The sequence below is a fragment of the Sitophilus oryzae genome, unplaced genomic scaffold (assembly GCF_002938485.1).
Source record: "Sitophilus oryzae breed Bouriz unplaced genomic scaffold, Soryzae_2.0 scaffold_1318_pilon_pilon, whole genome shotgun sequence".
NCBI classification, from domain to species: Eukaryota; Metazoa; Arthropoda; class Insecta; order Coleoptera; family Curculionidae; genus Sitophilus; species Sitophilus oryzae.
This window is the reverse complement of record NW_022145969.1, coordinates 379,441-397,440: the sequence shown is the minus strand read 5'-3', so window position 1 is coordinate 397,440 and position 18,000 is coordinate 379,441. Positions and strand designations below refer to the sequence as shown.

At 33.1% G+C, this 18,000-nt stretch overlaps 1 protein-coding gene across 1 annotated transcript in view; it reads left to right on the top strand.

Moving 5' to 3' along the window:
- Positions 1-18,000, top strand: part of LOC115875040 (histone lysine demethylase PHF8-like) — a 143,645-nt gene that overhangs the window by 121,606 nt on the left and 4,039 nt on the right. The window contains exons 3-13 of the mRNA XM_030890374.1: positions 11,864-12,118; positions 12,225-12,310; positions 12,363-12,783; positions 12,841-13,129; positions 13,185-13,535; positions 13,586-13,795; positions 13,847-14,097; positions 16,107-16,300; positions 16,766-16,847; positions 16,903-17,048; positions 17,105-17,319. Of these exons, the coding sequence (XP_030746234.1) occupies positions 11,904-12,118; positions 12,225-12,310; positions 12,363-12,783; positions 12,841-13,129; positions 13,185-13,535; positions 13,586-13,795; positions 13,847-14,097; positions 16,107-16,300; positions 16,766-16,847; positions 16,903-17,048; positions 17,105-17,319 (2,460 nt within the window). The 5' untranslated portion in view covers positions 11,864-11,903. The remainder of the gene's footprint in view (positions 1-11,863; positions 12,119-12,224; positions 12,311-12,362; positions 12,784-12,840; positions 13,130-13,184; positions 13,536-13,585; positions 13,796-13,846; positions 14,098-16,106; positions 16,301-16,765; positions 16,848-16,902; positions 17,049-17,104; positions 17,320-18,000) is intronic.

Here is an 18,000-nt window from a genome sequence, read left to right as displayed (position 1 = left end):
CATACAGGGTGTTCCAAAAAGTTGGGTAATTTCTTAACCACGATTCTGCTTAAACTGCTTGACGTAAAAAGCTTATTTTTGGCAAACGAATTTTTCGAAAGTCAAATTCCAACGAGATGAAACTACCTCTCAAATATTACCAAATTATATAATAATATCGACATATTGTTTTTTCTCATTCTGACATAAATGTGAGAAAATTTTATCCAGTTTGTATGTTAATGGAAATTCTTGCTTTGCTTTATCACTACCATTACAAATGATTAATTCGACGGGAACGAAGTCGCTGGTACGCCCTAGTGTTTTTATATACAGTGTGCTTCAAAACGCATGTGCCATCTCTCGTGGGGAGATTCCTCCCGTAAAAGTAACATTTATTTTTTATATTAACATAGGTCCGTTTCTGCTTTGTTTCGTAGCTGCAGGAGGTTCAAGTCTTCATGTTTTTTGATTTATTATAATTTTCTTTCAAGTGCATCTAGCAATTCAAGAGAAGAATATTTCAGTGATAATCCATATGCGCGCCCCTTGTGAAACTATCGACATTTTTTTAGAACTAAAATATGTTACACTTATAATAACTTTTACCCTCAAAATTTCATTCGAATCGCTATAAGCACTTGGAAGAAAATTATAATAAATCGCAAAAAAAAATCTGTAGCTACGCAAACGCAAAGCAGAATCGGATCTATGTTGATAAAAAAATTATCCTTATTTTTACATGTGGAATCTCTCCAGGAGAGATGGCGCATGTTTTTTGAAACACTCTATAAATGTATCGACAGAATTAAAAAATGAACCTACAAAAAACTTTTATACTGAAAAAAGCCTTTCCGATTTCAAGAATTGAATTCGAAAATTAGAAACAAATATTCATTAAAGTCCCAAATCTGCAGAGATATAGTTCCTAATGCTCCCAAAGTGAAAATGTTTTGAGAGAAAGCGGGAAAATCCGAATTTAGTCTGGAAATGTCCGTGTCGCGATACGATGCAGATTATTGCAAATTTATTTCCAGAGGTGGCTGAGGTATGGCAAGGCGCCAGCATACCAATGCGAGACACATCCCCTTTGCTTGTTTTATCAGTGGCGTGCCCCCAGATAACGATAGGGCCTGCCCTCTAATCGAATTCATTCTTTTTTCGCCAGAACACTTCTTCGGGCCATTTCTTTTCTTGAAAAATTGCTTGTCCATATTTTATATGGACATATAAAATATCATATAATTGTGTCATCAGTACATGTATATTATTTCGTATATTTTTCATTTTATTGATTATATGGAAAGCACTGTTCATTAAAATGTTGTATCCTATGTTATAGGACTTATTTCTCTCTCTACAATTTCCTGTTTCACAATGTACCGTTTGTGTCGGGGAAGAGATCTTATAGTTTCATAGTTGTCGATTTTCGAAAGAAATCAGTACCTTACATGTATATTATTTCGTACGTATATTTTTCATTTTATTGATTTTATGGAAAGCACTGTATCCTAAAATGTGTATCCTATGCTTGTTTCTCTCTCACAATATTCTTGTCTCACAATATCCTGTTTGTGTCCGGAAGGGTTCATAGTTTCATAGTTGTCGATTTTCGAAAGAAATCAGTACATGTATATTATTTCGTATATTTTTCATTTTATTGATTTTATGGAAAGCACTGTTCATTAAAATGTTGTATCCTATGTTATAGAATTTGTTTCGCTCTACAATTTCCTGTTTCACAATATACCGTTTGTGTCGGGGAAGAGAAGTGCGGGGAATTACGATGCAACCTGTTCAATTTAATAACATTGTTTTATACTGGATACCTGGGATTAAGGATGATTTTTTTTCGACATATCGATAACTATCAGTTATAATTATCAACAATTATCGGTAAATAAATAAATCGCCCATCCCTAGATATCACTAGATTCTACTGAAGAACTGTTTTAAAATGTGTAAACTGGAAGACAATAAAAACTTTTTTTCCAAATATTTGTGAGTGGGAATTTAAATATAATTTTCAATAATTTTTAAAAATGTCAGCCGTCTATGAGAGGACGTATCGTTGACCTGACGTAGGTACGAGACAGTTTATGTATTTGCAGGATTGGATTGAATCTTCTTCTGCTCACATCGCTCGAATACGATTAATTTCACCTTGATTAGATCGTCTGGCATTTTATCCCTCTCTTTGTTTGATCTAGGAAAATCCCGATATTTTTTTCTAATAGAAATCTTAATTTAAATTTAGATAGTGTGTTCCTTTGGTCTTAGTAGACCAAACTGATAATTTCTAGCTGTATGCTGTTATAATTATTCTGGAATATTTAACGCTACCAGAAAGAATTCCCAGGCGTGAAATGGGACTTTTAAATTGTTTTGATATATTCCTGGGGCTCGTTGTATCTTTTAACTGCGGCATCATTTGCATTTTGTCATTCACGCTTCTAGCTGACTGATTTATAGTTTGATTGGCTCCCTCTCTGCGTCGATTCAGCCGTCTTTCGCGGTATTCTTTAAACCGATTCCGTTAAACGCGCAATTTGTTGCCTCGCTGAACTGCTACATTCGAATATTGTGCACCGTCATCTCCAATAAAAAATACCAATCTTCTTTTTTCAGGGTTGGCAAAAGTCATGATTTTTAAAAATAAATAAGAAAATATTTTTTTTTCAATCAGAATTTTTATTCAATTCAGATTTTTTTTTATTTGAATCAGATTTTTTTTATTTAAATCAGATTTTTTTGAATTTAATAGAAAACACTATTTCTATCGTACTTCCAAATAATTAGGGCTTATTTTCTATCTTAAATGGCTAAATCTTGATCGGTCTGTGTATGTTATAGAGTAGAGGTGGGCAAAGATTGAACGAGTATTAAAAATAAATCGTGAGATTCGATTTACTACTTAGAATGCGGTTCGTTCAATTGAATAGTAGCCAGCGCGGATCCATAACATTTAAACGATGAGCTGTAAAAAAGAGTCGTGAGAATTGAATCGGATCACAATGCGATCGTTCGTTCAAAAAGTCGTGAGAATTGATTCATTGCCTACAATACGGTTCGTTCAATTGAATCGTGGTCAGCACGGATCTATAAGATTTGAAGAATGAGCCGTAAAAAAGAGTCGTGAGAATTGAGTGCGAGCGTTCGTTCAAAAAGTCGTGAGAATTGATTCATTGCTTACAATACGGTTCGTTCAATTGAATCGTGGTCAGCACGGGTCTATAAGATTTGAAGGATGAGCCGTAAAAAAGAGTCGTGAGAATTGAATCGGATCACAATGCGATCGTTCGTTCAAAAAGTCGTGAGAATTGATTCATTGCTTACAATACGGTTCGTTCAATTGAATCGTGGTCAGCACGGATCTATAAGATTTGAAGGATGAGCCGTAAAAAAGAGTCGTGAGAATTGAATCGGATCACAATGCGATCGTTTGTTCAAAAAGTCGTGAGAATTTATTCATTGCCTACAATACGGTTCGTTCAATTGAATCGTGGTCAGCACGGATCTATAAGATTTGAAGGATGAGCCGTAAAAAAGAGTCGTGAGAATTGAATCGGATCACAATGCGATCGTGCGTTCAAACAGTCTTGAGAATTGATTCATTGCTTACAATACGGTTCGTCCAATTGAATCGTGGCCAGCACGGATCCATAAGATTTGAACGATGGGCCGTAAAAAAGAATCGTGAGAATTGAATCGGATCACAATGCGATCGTTTGTTCAAAATGTCGTGAGAATTGATTCATTGCTTACAATACGGTTCGTTCAATTGAATCGTGGTCAGCACGGATCTATAAAATATGAAGGATGAGCCGTAAAAAAGAGTCGTGAGAATTGAATCGGATCACAATGCGATCGTGCGTTCAAACAGTCTTGAGAATTGATTCATTGCTTACAATACGGTTCGTCCAATTGAATCGTGGCCAGCACGGATCCATAAGATTTGAACGATGGGCCGTAAAAAAGAATCGTGAGATTGAATCGGATCACAATGCGATCGTTTGTTCAAAATGTCGTGAGAATTGATTCATTGCTTACAATACGGTTCGTTCAATTGAATCGTGGTCAGCACGGATCTATAAAATATGAAGGATGAGCCGTAAAAAAGAGTCGTGAGAATTGAATCGGATCACAATGCGATCGTGCGTTCAAACAGTCTTGAGAATTGATTCATTGCTTACAATACGGTTCGTCCAATTGAATCGTGGCCAGCACGGATCCATAAGATTTGAACGATGGGCCGTAAAAAAGAATCGTGAGAATTGAATCGGATCACAATGCGATAGTTTGTTCAAAATGTCGTGAGAATTGATTCATTGCTTACAATACGGTTCGTTCAATTGAATCGTGGTCAGCACGGATCTATAAAATATGAAGGATGAGCCGTAAAAAAGAGTCGTGAGAATTGAATCGGATCACAATGCGATCGTTTGTTCAAAAAGTCCTGAGAATTGATTCATTGCTTACAATACGGTTCGTTCAATTGAATCGTGGTCAGCACGGATCTATAAGATTTGAAGGATGAGCCGTTAAAAAAGAGTCGTGAGAATTGAATCGGATCACAATGCGATCGTTCGTTCAAAAAGTCGTGAGAATTGATTCTTTGCTTACAATACGGTTCGTTCAATTGAATCGTGGTCAGCACGGATCTATAAGATTTGAAGAATGAGCCGTAAAAAAGAGTCGTGAGAATTGAATGCGATCGTTTGTTCAAAAAGTCGTGAGAATTGATTCATTGCTTACAATACGGTTCGATCAATTGAAACGTGGTCAGCACGGATCTATAAGATATGAAGGATGAGCCGTAAAAAAGAGTCGTGAGAATTGAATCGGATCACAATGCGATCGTTCGTTCAAAAAGTCGTGAGAATTGATTCATTGCTTACAATACGGTTCGTTCAATTGAATCGTGGTCAGCACGGATCTATAAGATTTGAAGAATGAGCCGTAAAAAAGAGTCGTGAGAATTGAATGCGATCGTTTGTTCAAAAAGTCGTGAGAATTGATTCATCGCTTACAATACGGTTCGTTCAATTGAAACGTGGTCAGCACGGATCTATAAGATTTGAAGGATGAGCCGTAAAAAAGAGTCGTGAGAATTGAATCGGATCACAATGCGATCGTTCGTTTCTACGTCAGGCACCAATATTTAGACTTGAACAAAAGCCCTAAACAGACATCATGGGCATAAAATGCAAACGATAAGAAGGTTATTTACAAGAAAAAAACTTATTTATACTGTGCTTAATACGGAAGTATCTATCTATATAAGGTATTGAATTTCACGTTAATATTTTTCTTAAAATAATATCGATGTTCATTTCCAAACCAACTAGACGCCATTTTTTTTTCGATCATGCTGTATTATATACTATTTATTATGATTATTAAATCAGAATTAAAATATGGCTCTAAAAATATTAAATTGGTATTAAGAAGTCTTTAATAAATAGTATATATCAATTGGATTGATAATTTAATATTTATTGGTAAAATAATCAATCCAATTACGCCAGTATCAGAAAATGTTGAAAAACAAATGAAAGAACTGTATATTCCTTTTTTTGGTCCCTATTTAAGTAATTGTCCGGCCAAATTATCGCCGGTAGTGCCAGTTACGATTCTTGTTTTTATGAAACGTAAATTGTGCATGTGGTTCGTTCAATTGAACGAATCGTAGGAGTCGATTCAATATGAGAAATTGAATCGTGTTATTCGATTCACTAAAAAGAATCGTAACGCCCCATCACTATTATAGAGTCAAGCCACAAAATTATGATTAATAATCTAGAAAGAATTAAATTGGCCACTATGACCGCGAATACAAACAAATATAATTAGTTTATTAGAGCGTTGAACATCGGCCACCCGAGCTGGCAATTAAGGCCTAATGTCGTCTAAAATATAAATTAATTGTTGCAGTTGGGAGGGCCGAACTTCAGTTATTGTAAGACGGAAGGCATAAAACGGAAGGGTTAGGCGTCTTCCTGAGCAGTTTAAAATAAATCTCAGCCATGCGGACTGTGCGGCTTTAATTGATTTAATTACGTTGTGTTAATTACGGTGGCTGTTTGAAAGCAATTGAATATAACCCCGGTCGGACGCCCCTTGCCGCACAGATTGCAAACCCCAAAATGTGATATAATACAGCGTTTAGACTTTCGGTAAAATACCTAAACATCAAGAGGTTTTTTTGGGAGATTAGAGACATTTAAAAAGGGATACTGTCAAATTTTTGATTCGTTTATTACGACGTTTACTTGCGTTACATTACGTTATTACGATTCGTTTACGATACGACGGTGCTGCCACCATCGGAGAGAATATCCCGTAAACAACTCTTACTTACAAATACACGGGTTTAAATAGCGAGAATACAAAAAAAATTATTATTTAATTATTCTAAAAGTGTTAGGAAGTATAATTTCTGAAAATTCTAAAATAAAAATAAAAAAGTAAATATTTTGATATCTTCAGAAGATCTAACTTGTATTATAATTTATTATTCCAGTTAAAAAAACTTTTTAGATGAGTTCAACTAGGGTAACGAGCATAGTTTTAATCACTCTTTTTTTTTGCTAGTGGGGCATAATTGGGGCTATTTCGGCTATAACGAATTTTTTTAAATTTACATAATTATAATTTTAGAAGATGTTCATAAAACCTTTAATCACTAGTTGATTAAAAAAAGTATACCATTAATATTGCAAATTATATTTTATCCTCTCATAGTATATATGTCTTTCATTTTTTGATGTAACGAGCACTTTGTTTACTCATTTGTTTCGTCGAACGTCGAACTGCTTGAATCCATTTTTGCTTTTGATCAAATCGGTGTGAGGAACTATGAATCTATAAAATGTTGTTTCGGGAGAGTTGAATATCCGGGAAAGTTGAATTATTGAATGTTATTACAACAACGCCCTAATTACGCTCTCCTTTACGCCTTAACATTTTTTCGGCAATTTTATTAACTTACGAAATTATCACAAATCACAATTCAACACGACGTTTTTTCGCTTATTTTTTACTACCCGAAACAGTCTTATATCACACAAACCTCGTACCTGTGTTTTATAGTTTCAATAACTGCACTAGCAAAAAACTAAAATACTTAAATATTATGACAAAACCACGATTTCAATATTATTTTAATGCGATCAGTATGGCGGCGTGAAATAGATAGGAATAATTTCTGGTTTCTGCCGTACAGTGCGCTGCGGTCGGAATTTGTTGAAATCAACTGAAATGCACCAAGCCTATAATGCCCTACCATTCCAAGAAAAAATAACCGTTTATTTAAATAGAGAAAAATTTTAGGAAATCTTTTCAGATGTCTTTGAGATTTCTTTAATTTATCCATTTTTATTTATTGGGAAGAAATTAAAAAAAAACTTTTTAAAAATAAAATCCGGGGATCTTTATTCCGCTTTCATCATTATTCCAAACTCATTGCGGGGAAATAAAATTTGTGATTTTTTATCGAGTTGAGCTTGGAATGCTGAATTTTAATCGACACCCTTGTTTCATTTGAATATTCTGAGCGGAGAAAGCACAACGAATGTAATTCTTCGTTTACGGCAGCGATACTTATATTTTTTTCTTCCTTGATACGCGTATTAGTTTCAAAATTAGTTAGTTATTTAAACACTCTTATCTTAACCATCTAAGATTCGCTTATGACATAGAGTCCTAATTGCCACTAGTCAAGAGCTACAAGCACAAATTAACGAATTAAATACAGCCAGCAATAAAGTGGGTCTCAAGATTTTGGCAAAAAATAAAGTTATGTACAACGAACTAGTGGACAGAAAAGACGTTCTAATAAATAACATAATACTGGAAATAGTAAGAATATAGAATATAGAATATAGAATAGCAGAAATCAGCACAAGAATTAATTTAGCATGGAGTACTTACGGAAGAAACATACAGATCAATCATATTCAAATTTAGAATGCCACTTTATCTCAAGAAGAAAACAGAAAAAACAACAGTTTTGTTGTAAAAACTAAACGATTCCGTCTTAATTCAGTTCAAGCAAAATGGGCCGTTTTTTTCGTCTACACACAAAGTTTTACTTGATACGTTTTGACTGAACAGGTAAGATTCACAGGTAAAACGTTATGTGTAGACGGAGCTTTAGCAACATCATCATCCTCATCATTTTCAGCTTATTCAACCATTTCCAATTATGGTGTAGCCTCCCTCACATATTTTGAGATTCTCTTGACTACTCGCTAATTTCCTAATATCATGGTCCCATCTCAGGTTCGGTTTTCCTCTAGGTCTCTTAATTTCTGATTGGTACCATCACAGTACCATCACAGTACCATGCTGTAATTTTTGTGGTCCATCTGTTGTCCGTCCTTGCCAGGTGTCCTGCCCATTGTGCCACTGGACGGATTTGATTCTGTGGATGACATCTATTACCTGGCTCTTTGTCGTATCCACTCTATTGTTTTACTGTCTCTCTTGGTTATTCCCTTAGATTAAGAATAAAGTTATTCCCAGCATATTTCGTTCCATTGAGCGTTGTGTGCGACCTGCAGTTTCCTTATAATGTCCGTTTTAAGTGTCCAGGCATAACCAACATGACATACAGGCCAGAGACATCGATTTGTGACGTCACCGCACTAGTCCGGCTTTTGTATTGTGCCATATGGTACTGCATATAGTTTTTGCATAAATAATAGTATTTATTGAAAGTTTTGCCAGATATAAATATGAAAAAATATTATACACAAAGGTATTAAAAAATAACATTAACTTTTATCGCGTTAAAGTAATTGAATAGCATTAAAATTTAGATCTAAAGCACGAATATTAATATGAAATAAACTACAGCATAAGATGAACAAAATAAAATCTAGATAATAAAAAGCGTGTCCTAAAATTGCGTTAGCGAGTATTTAGCAACTAGTAATAATATACCTGTGATAAAAAGTTTCCAAATATTAAAAAAAATTGAAAACTATACGTTTATCGACAAGTTAAGAAAATGTATTGTATATGATAACGGCAGAATACATATTAACGTTTAATTAAAAATAATTGAATTAATTTAGCATGGAGTACTTACGGAAGAAACATACAGATCAATCATATTCAAATTTAGAATGCCACTTTATCTCAAGAAGAAAACATTCGACCAATAGGTTAGTACACCATTCATGATCTATGCATGCGAAACGTGGACCGTGGCTAACGTCATATTCAAGGCCTGACTGTTTTGACAGTTCTACCGAAGTGGTCCAGAATTAGTAGTCGTAAACAAACCAATTGTTTTCATTAGTTTCTCAACAAATCTTTTTTTTAGGCGTTTCTATGCTAATAAAATTATACTAAATAATTTTGAGTGAATAGTGAACTATCTAGATCCGATTCATAATATCGTACCCGCGAAAAAAACATACTTTCGGTAAAAATTATAGTAACACCGGCGATGGCTGTGTGTCCGACTAGGAAAAAAGTTAGGGGAATTTATATAAAAACTTAATTAATAGCGTTAGTGTTAGTGTATAGTGTTAAACCAACGTAAGTGACGTGTATTTTATGTAAAACAGTTTTCGTTTCTTTATTTTTACTTTTTGTGAAATAAAAAATTCCGCGACATTGTTCTGTGCCTGTGCCTTGTAGCAGCAATTATAATAAGTCCTCAGGATCTGTCTACATTCTCTTTCCCAACAATATTAACTGTAACTAGGTCACGTCCAAAACCTACAGAACATGATGTAGCCTACAATTTTTTTCCAAATCTACCCTCTTATGGACCCTCTGTGCATGTTCCCATAAAGAGAAAACGTCCCGATGAAAGAAAACAAGATTTGGAAATTCAGGATGAAATAAATATTGAAAAGTATTATTATTATTATGAAATGGCAATATATTTTAAAGAAATTAAATGAATTTGTACTTTATTTCAGTATTTTATATAAAAAATGATATCTTTATCTTTTTATTTGATTTATGGAGATGGTTACTTGATGAACATCGAACTACAAATTACTTAATGTTAATAGTTAATTCTATCTGATATTCACATTTTTTAAATATCTTAGGCAAATTTTTACAATTATTTTTTTTAATTAATCGTTAATATGTATTCTGCCGTTATCATATACAATACATTTTCTCTTAACTTGTCGATAAACGTATAGTTTTCAATTTTTTTAATATTTGGAAACTTTTTATCACAGGTATATTATTACTAGTTGCTAAATACTTCGCTAACACAATTTTAGGACACGCTTTTTTATTATCTAGATTTTATTCATCTTATGCTGTAGTTTATTTCTATATTAATATTCGTGCTTTAGATCTAAATTTTAATGCTATTCAATTACTTTAACGCGATAAAAAGTTAATGTTATTTTTTAATACCTTTCTGTATAATATTTTTCATATTTATATCTGGCAAAACTTTCAATAAATACTATTATTTATGCAAAAACTATATGCAGTACCATATGGCACAATACAAAAGCCGGACTAGTGCGGTGACGTCACAAATCGATGTCTCTGGCCTGTATGTCATGTTGGTTATGCCTGGACACTTAAAACGGACATTATAAGGAAACTGCAGGTCGCACTCAACACTCAATGGAACGAAATCTGCTGGGAATAACTTCTTAATTCTTAATATAAGGGAATAACCAAGAGAGACAGTAAAAGAATAGAGTGGATACGACAAAGAGCCAGGTAATAGATGTCATCCACAGAATCAAATCCGTCCAGTGGCATAATGGGCAGGACACCTGGCAAGGACGGACAACAGATGGACCACAAAAATTACAGCATGGTACTGTGATGGTACCAATCAGAAATTAAGAGACCTAGAGGAAGACCGAACCTGAGATGGGACCATGATATTAGGAAATTAGCTATGTGAGGGAGGCTACACCATAATTAGAAATGGTTGAATAAGCTGAAAATGATGATGATGATGATGTTGCTAAAGCTCCGTCTACACATAACGTTTTACCTGCGAATCTTACCTGTTCAGTCAAAACGTATCAAGTAAAACTTTGTGTGTAGACGAAAAAACGGTCCATTTTGCTTGAACTGAATTAAGACGGAATCGTTTAGTTTTTACAACAAAACTGTTGTTTTTTCTACAATGAAAAAAATATTTATAGTTAACCAAACGCCCGAATAAAATGTCGTTTGGTGAAGAATACTTCTCCTTAAACCCAGAGTATTGGAGCGGGCGGTATCAGAAAAGGATTTTTCCAAAGACTGAGGTAAAATTGAAATTCCCGTAGACAGAATAGTTCCGCCTTTACCTTGTATGTTCTTGTCTCCTAGAAATGAATGGCTCAGTTTGGCACGCCTATTATTTTACCCTCAAATTATTATATCAACTACCCTCCTTTTATTTATACACGTTTTACTATACTACCTTTGGTTATATCCCCCCTTTTAATTCCCTTGATTTATGCCATTTTATTGTTTAAACTTTTAGAATTAGCGTGTAATCTTGGCATGCAGTAATTCTTGTTGTCAAAAAAGCGGAACCCCGTCTTTCAAAAAGAGGCTACAGTTTTTTTGGAGGTTCAAAGACGCTTGTTTAATTCGTACTTACATTTGATAAAGCAATTCAAAAATTCAGATTTTTAAAAAATTAGACGTACGATTTTACAGAACTCTGTTCACATAGATTAGATCGTTAAGTTCGGTTCCTATCCTTTGTTCAGATATATTATTGAAGATGGCGCCATCGAACATAAATATAATTTTTCTTTTTTTTTGTAAATAACAAACATGGGTAGTATATGTCGACTTATAAATTTGTAGTTTGTCTGATTAAATTAGACTTAAATATTTTCAATGTTATTTATATTTTTATTAAATTTGTTTGTATTCTTTGCAGGTTCGCAAGTTCTGCTTCTGTGGTTGATTGACAGAATGTTATGCTAATTGACAGGATTAAACGTCAAAAAATGTTAGAGGCACGACATTCTCAAAATACAATTTTTGGAATGGATATTACCGAATCCTCGTTTAACGTTAATAATTATAATGTGCCCCAGGAATCCGAGCCATCCTATTGCCTTTGCGGCCAACCCTACAATCCAGATATATTTATGATACAATGTGACTCCTGTAAAGATTGGTTCCACAGTAGGTAGGTTTGTAAACAAAAACGATATATAATAATATAAAAAAATATATACAAAAGAATGGAATTTCAACATTTCCATTTCTTAAACGTTTAATCCTATTATTTTTAGCTGTTCAAACTTTCGGGAATGGAAAACCATTGAGATAGATAAATACCACTGTCCAAGGTGTAATCCTATTATAGGACCATCTATATGTAAGTTATAATAAAAAGATGTTCAATATTTCCACAGCAAAATATGTTTTAGATAAACCTATAAACAATTCTCATCGACACGATTATTGGGACGCTAATGCCACTCACAAGCCTGTTCAAACTGGCACGCCTGCTTTCATACAAGAACTACGAACCAGGCATTTTATTTTAGCTGATGAAATTTTAGTTAAAATGCCTGGTTATGAATTGACAGAAGAATTTTTAAAAAGTAAAGGATTTAGTAACCCTATTCTAGTAGAACATAAAGAAGGTTTAGATATGATTATGCCACCTGAAAATTTTTCTTACATAGATGTATTGAAGTTAATTGGAGATGATAAAGAAATTGATGTTATAGATGTATGTCGACAAGCAAATGTGCGTATGACGTTAGCAGAATTTGTGGAATACTTTGATAATAATGATCGAACTAGGATATTTAATGTAGTTAGTCTAGAATTTTCAAATACAGGGTGAGTGCATAATTATAGAATTATTCTGTAATAATGCTATAATATATTACATTTTAGGATGACTCACATAATAGAACCACCACTAATTGCAAGAAAATTAGACTGGGCTAATACAATATGGCCAGACAATTGTGAAGGCAGGCCACAAGTACAAAAGTATTGTTTGATGAGTGTTAAAGACTCTTATACAGACTTTCATATAGATTTTGGTGGAACCAGTGTATGGTACCATGTTTTGAAAGGTGAAAAAATTTTTTTCCTTGTCAAGCCTACACCAGCAAATTTAGCTTTGTATTCTCAATGGATGACTTCAACAAATCAGAGTGAAACCTTTTTTGGTGATCAAGTAATACTGTAATTTATATGTGTGTGTGTTTTTTTTTAACAAATCCTTTTTTTAGGTGGATCAGTGTTTCAAATGTCATGTAAAACAAGGTCAAACAATGTTTATTCCTACTGGCTGGATTCATGCAGTTTACACTCCTACCGATTCGTTAGTTTTCGGAGGAAATTTTCTACACAGTTTAAATATTAATATGCAATTAAATTGTTACGAAATTGAGAGAAAGACAAAAACAGAAAGGAAATTTCAATATCCCAATTTTATAATGATTAATTTCTTTGCTGCCACGAAACTTTTAGAAGAAATCATTAAGATAAACTTAGCAGGTAGCTCTAGGACACCTGAAAATATTCTGGTGGGATTAAAAGCCCTCCAGCAAGCCATTAAGCATTGGAACAGTGAAAAAGATGTAAGTTTAGTAAGGAGTTCAATTAAAAAATTAATATCCTTGCTTTTTAGTATAATTTAAGTATAAGAGAACAACTACCTCTGGGATTAAATATTCCAAAACTGCTCAAAGATATTGGAAAGGAAATAAGGCACGCTGAAAGAATAATTAATTATTTAAACCCCCCAAAACCTGAACGTGAATCCAAAAGAAAAAGAAAAAAACCGATAAACAAGGATTTTGTCGACTATTCACTGTCTCCTAGAAATATGAATTTTGATGTAAGTTGTGTGCCATGATTCTTTCTATAATTTAAACGCAATTAATTGTAGTTCATGCCTGTGCCTCAGTCAGAATTTTCCCCTCCCACATACTCTAAATCTGCCAGCAATCCAAATTTGAAATTAACTCTGCCAAAACCTGCCACGTTTCCTTACGAAAGGACTAATGCAGGTCCTGTGGCATACAATAACCAAGCTCTACCCAGCATGGGCAATAGCCAAATATGGAACCAGATTTTTGAACGCCCCCAAGAAACCGTAGCTGAATACAAAGGAGGCACCGTTCTAAAATTTAAATTAGGGTAAATATATTTTATTAAAATAAAAAGTTTGCATTTCTAAAGCAAATGCTATATTTTTAACTACACAATTATATCACAGTTTAAAGAATATAAATATATCAGTTGGCCTACTCGAAGGAATTCTATTGTTATTTTGACTTCAAAGGCGGCCCGTGACCCTTCGAGGTGACAAAAAATTTGTACGTTTACCGGGTGCAGCGGAAGTGCTATTTTATCAGATAGAACGCTGGCCGTATACGAGGGATCAACTAAAAATACTGAGGAATTTTAATATAGCAAGTAGAAAAATAAAAATACAGTACTAGTTTTATTGATTAACAAACAGTTTTAGGCGTCTTTAATAATTGATCAATATTTATTAGTATTTAGTATTAAATATACCTACATTAATATTAAAATATTAGATATATTATTCTATCCTAATTCTTTGTAATATGGAATTGTTAATAGGGTAATTATTATTAATAATTATTATGGAAACCCCATATGAAAAATGTATACTAAATAAATATAATAAGTTAATTTTTTAATAATATATATATATAATTTGCATATTTCTTAATTATAGCATGTTTTGCTTTATAGATGTTTGCAATTTACTTTAATTACCTACCCGAAAGCCTAAATTTTATCGTAAGGTAATAAAAGTACCTTTGTATACAACTTGTGCTGCCATTGTCAATTTTTTTTAATTTTTCTAAATTTTATGATTATCATGAACAGTAATTATGACTGTTAGTAGTTAATTGTGTAATAAATTTTACTGTTCGATAAAATTTAGTAAAAACTAAAAAAAATTTACTATGGCTAGACAAGTTGTATCCAAGTACTCTTTTTATAACCTTTTAATAAAAAGGTAGATAATTCAAGTTAAATGCAAACAGCTAAAAAAGCAAAACATGCTATAACTTAAGAAATATGCAAATATAACTTATTACAGTATTTACTACTAATTGAAGAGCACACGGGAAAAATAATGAAAGTACCAAAAAGCTACACCTTTTGGTACCTAAATAAACGGGAATATCGATAACGGCCACATAGAAACAGGCATGTAAAAATGGGAAAAACGATATAAACTCGAATATAAAGGTCCATACGTAATTTCAATTAAAAAAAAACGGTTTCCTGAACATTTATCATTTCTGGATACTCATCGTTTTTCCCATGTGCTCGTTAATTGTTATATTTACTGCTACATAAAATTTAGTAAAAACTCTAAAAAACTTATCAATAGCAGAAGAAGTTGTATGCACGTAATTTATTACCTGACGATAAAATTTGGACTTTCCAGGTAGGTAGTTAAAGTTAAATACAAACATCTAAAAAGTAAAACATGCTATTTAAAAAAATGCAAATATCTTAAATAAAAATTTAATATGCACTTTGCAAACCGGTAAATACTGCAAAATCCAAAACATAATAGTAAAGTATCTACTATTACTCTAAAATATCTACTAAAATAATAAACTAATTGTTAAAAATAACTATTTTGTGCATATTTCGAGTAAAATTTTTTCTTAATTTATATGTATATTTTTAAAACCATTTATTCATAGTTAGGTTTCCATAATTATAATATATTTAATATGTCTAATACTTTAATTATTATATACTTAATATCCTATACTATATAAACACATACCTTCCTTCATCTTTTGGGCACCTAAAGAACGATATACTGTCTGTCATTCTACTTTCACAACCATCCACTGCACAAATATTTCTAGTAGACATTTTATTCAGAATTCGAACAAAACAACTAAAACACTATTTTTGGTTCACCCTATGCGACGGACCGAAAACAAAACTAAAATAAACTTGGAACGCTGTGTACACGTCGAGCAACGGATGTAGACTGACCCAAGTTTACAAGACAGGCGGGGAGCGGCGGGAGGAATTTTGATACGGGCGAAGAGTAGGCCAACTGATATATTTATATTCTTTAAACTGTGATTATATGTTCTTTAAACAAAGGAATTTCATGACACTTCTATGTAAACTTTTAGTGTTAAAGATATAATGCCCCCTGCGGTAGTGCATAGCGATGGTAACGTACAAACCATAGAGTATGGTGACAGTTTCGAAAATAAAGACGTATATGATTTTCATGATGACAGTGATAGAGATGAAGACTGCTTTAATTTTACCATTGACGAAAGTCCGAAAAGAAAGAAGGGCAGCCTCAAAATTAAGCTACCAGGTACTCTAAGAGAACGAAAAGAGCTGTTATTTTTGAAAGTGGTATAAGTCCATTTTTCCATGTATTAAGATATTTAAGGTTTTGGATTTTAATTAATTTAAAAATATTTGTAAACCTTGATCTATTCGAGAGAGAAAGAGAGTGATGTTATTAACACTATACACCTTTTAAATTTTATTAGGAAATAATAACTATAACAATTCTTACAAAAAATAAACGATTTTTTAATTCCAAATGGACTTATACCACTTTGAAAAATAACATATAGAACAAATAAAAACAGCAGTAATTTTAAGTCCATATTTTTATAGACATTAGTTTTACTCAAATGGATTTTTTTTGTAAAAAGTTAAGTAAAATGAATTTAACTATTTTTTTAAAAATTGGACTTATACCACTTCCAAAAATAACAGGTGAAATATTTATTTTGAACGCCTTTTTACAATCGCATTTATTTTTTCACAGCCAAAACAAAGAAACATAAAACCAACGAAAATCTTAGCACGAACGGAATTGAATCTTTACTCCAAGCCTCGCTATCCGTGCCGTAAGTGCTGCATATTATTTAAAATTTTATTGTATGATTAAAGGAGATTATTTAGATCCCAGGGGGGAACCTCACCATCCACCTCGGAAGCCATTGCCGGTATGCTTTCTATCAGTCAAAACTGGACGCCTATAAAAAATCGCCGCTACCAGCACAGTCCGGAGGAAGACGTGAATAACGTCCACCAGGATGAGGATTACAGTAATTTTTTGACTAGAAATAATAACAAATCGTTTTCAAACTTTTTTCTCTTGCAGTATACCCATCTTTGGACAATTCCGACGATGAAGATGTGCACATATTCAAGCCTCGAGGCCGTACAAAAATCGACGAGGCCTGGAATCCCAAGGCCCGTGTGGGGCCCCTCCTGCCTAAAATGAACCGTCCAGCGCGGGAGGGAACGAAGAAACAAGCCGTGGAAAAAGTTCTCGAAGCCGCCGCGGCTCGAAGGACCGCGGATAGTGGAGATAAGGTAGTAGAAATGAGCAAAACTGCGATTGCGATTTTTAAATCGCTGCGACTGTAACCTGCGATTGCGATTTTAATATTTAAATATTGTACTAGGTATATAATTATATGTGTGTACCTATAGCTTAGAAAAGTTAATAAAAATCAGCTTTTTCTAAATATGCTAATGAGCCATCCTCGTTCCACTTGAAAACCTTGAAATATAATTAAAAATACGATTTTGGCATCTTTTAATCGGCCAGGACAACACACGAAAAAGAATAGACAATTAAATCTTTTTTCCAAGGATCCTTGATTAAAAATTAGTGTTTTTAACACAGCCATGGCGCTCTAGATTGAAATTTATAATACGATTTTTTAAGCGTAAATGTAAAAAATTAAATGATATGCCATTCTATTCAGAGTGTCATTTTCTATCGAATAAAGCAAAAAATACCGAGGGTGTCATTTAAAAATCAAAAGTTGTAGTCATTTCCGGTGAAACAGGAAGTGATCGAAACGAATTGAATACGTCAATCAATCCTAATTTATGTCATATGCTAATATACCAAATCTCGTTTTTTTATCAGAAAAATAAAAAAATTATAGGGGCGAACCATTCTTGAGAAATACCCGGTATATTATATCTTTATCCTAGAAAATAATACCTATAAATATCTCTATAAATAAATAAAATCAAAGAAAA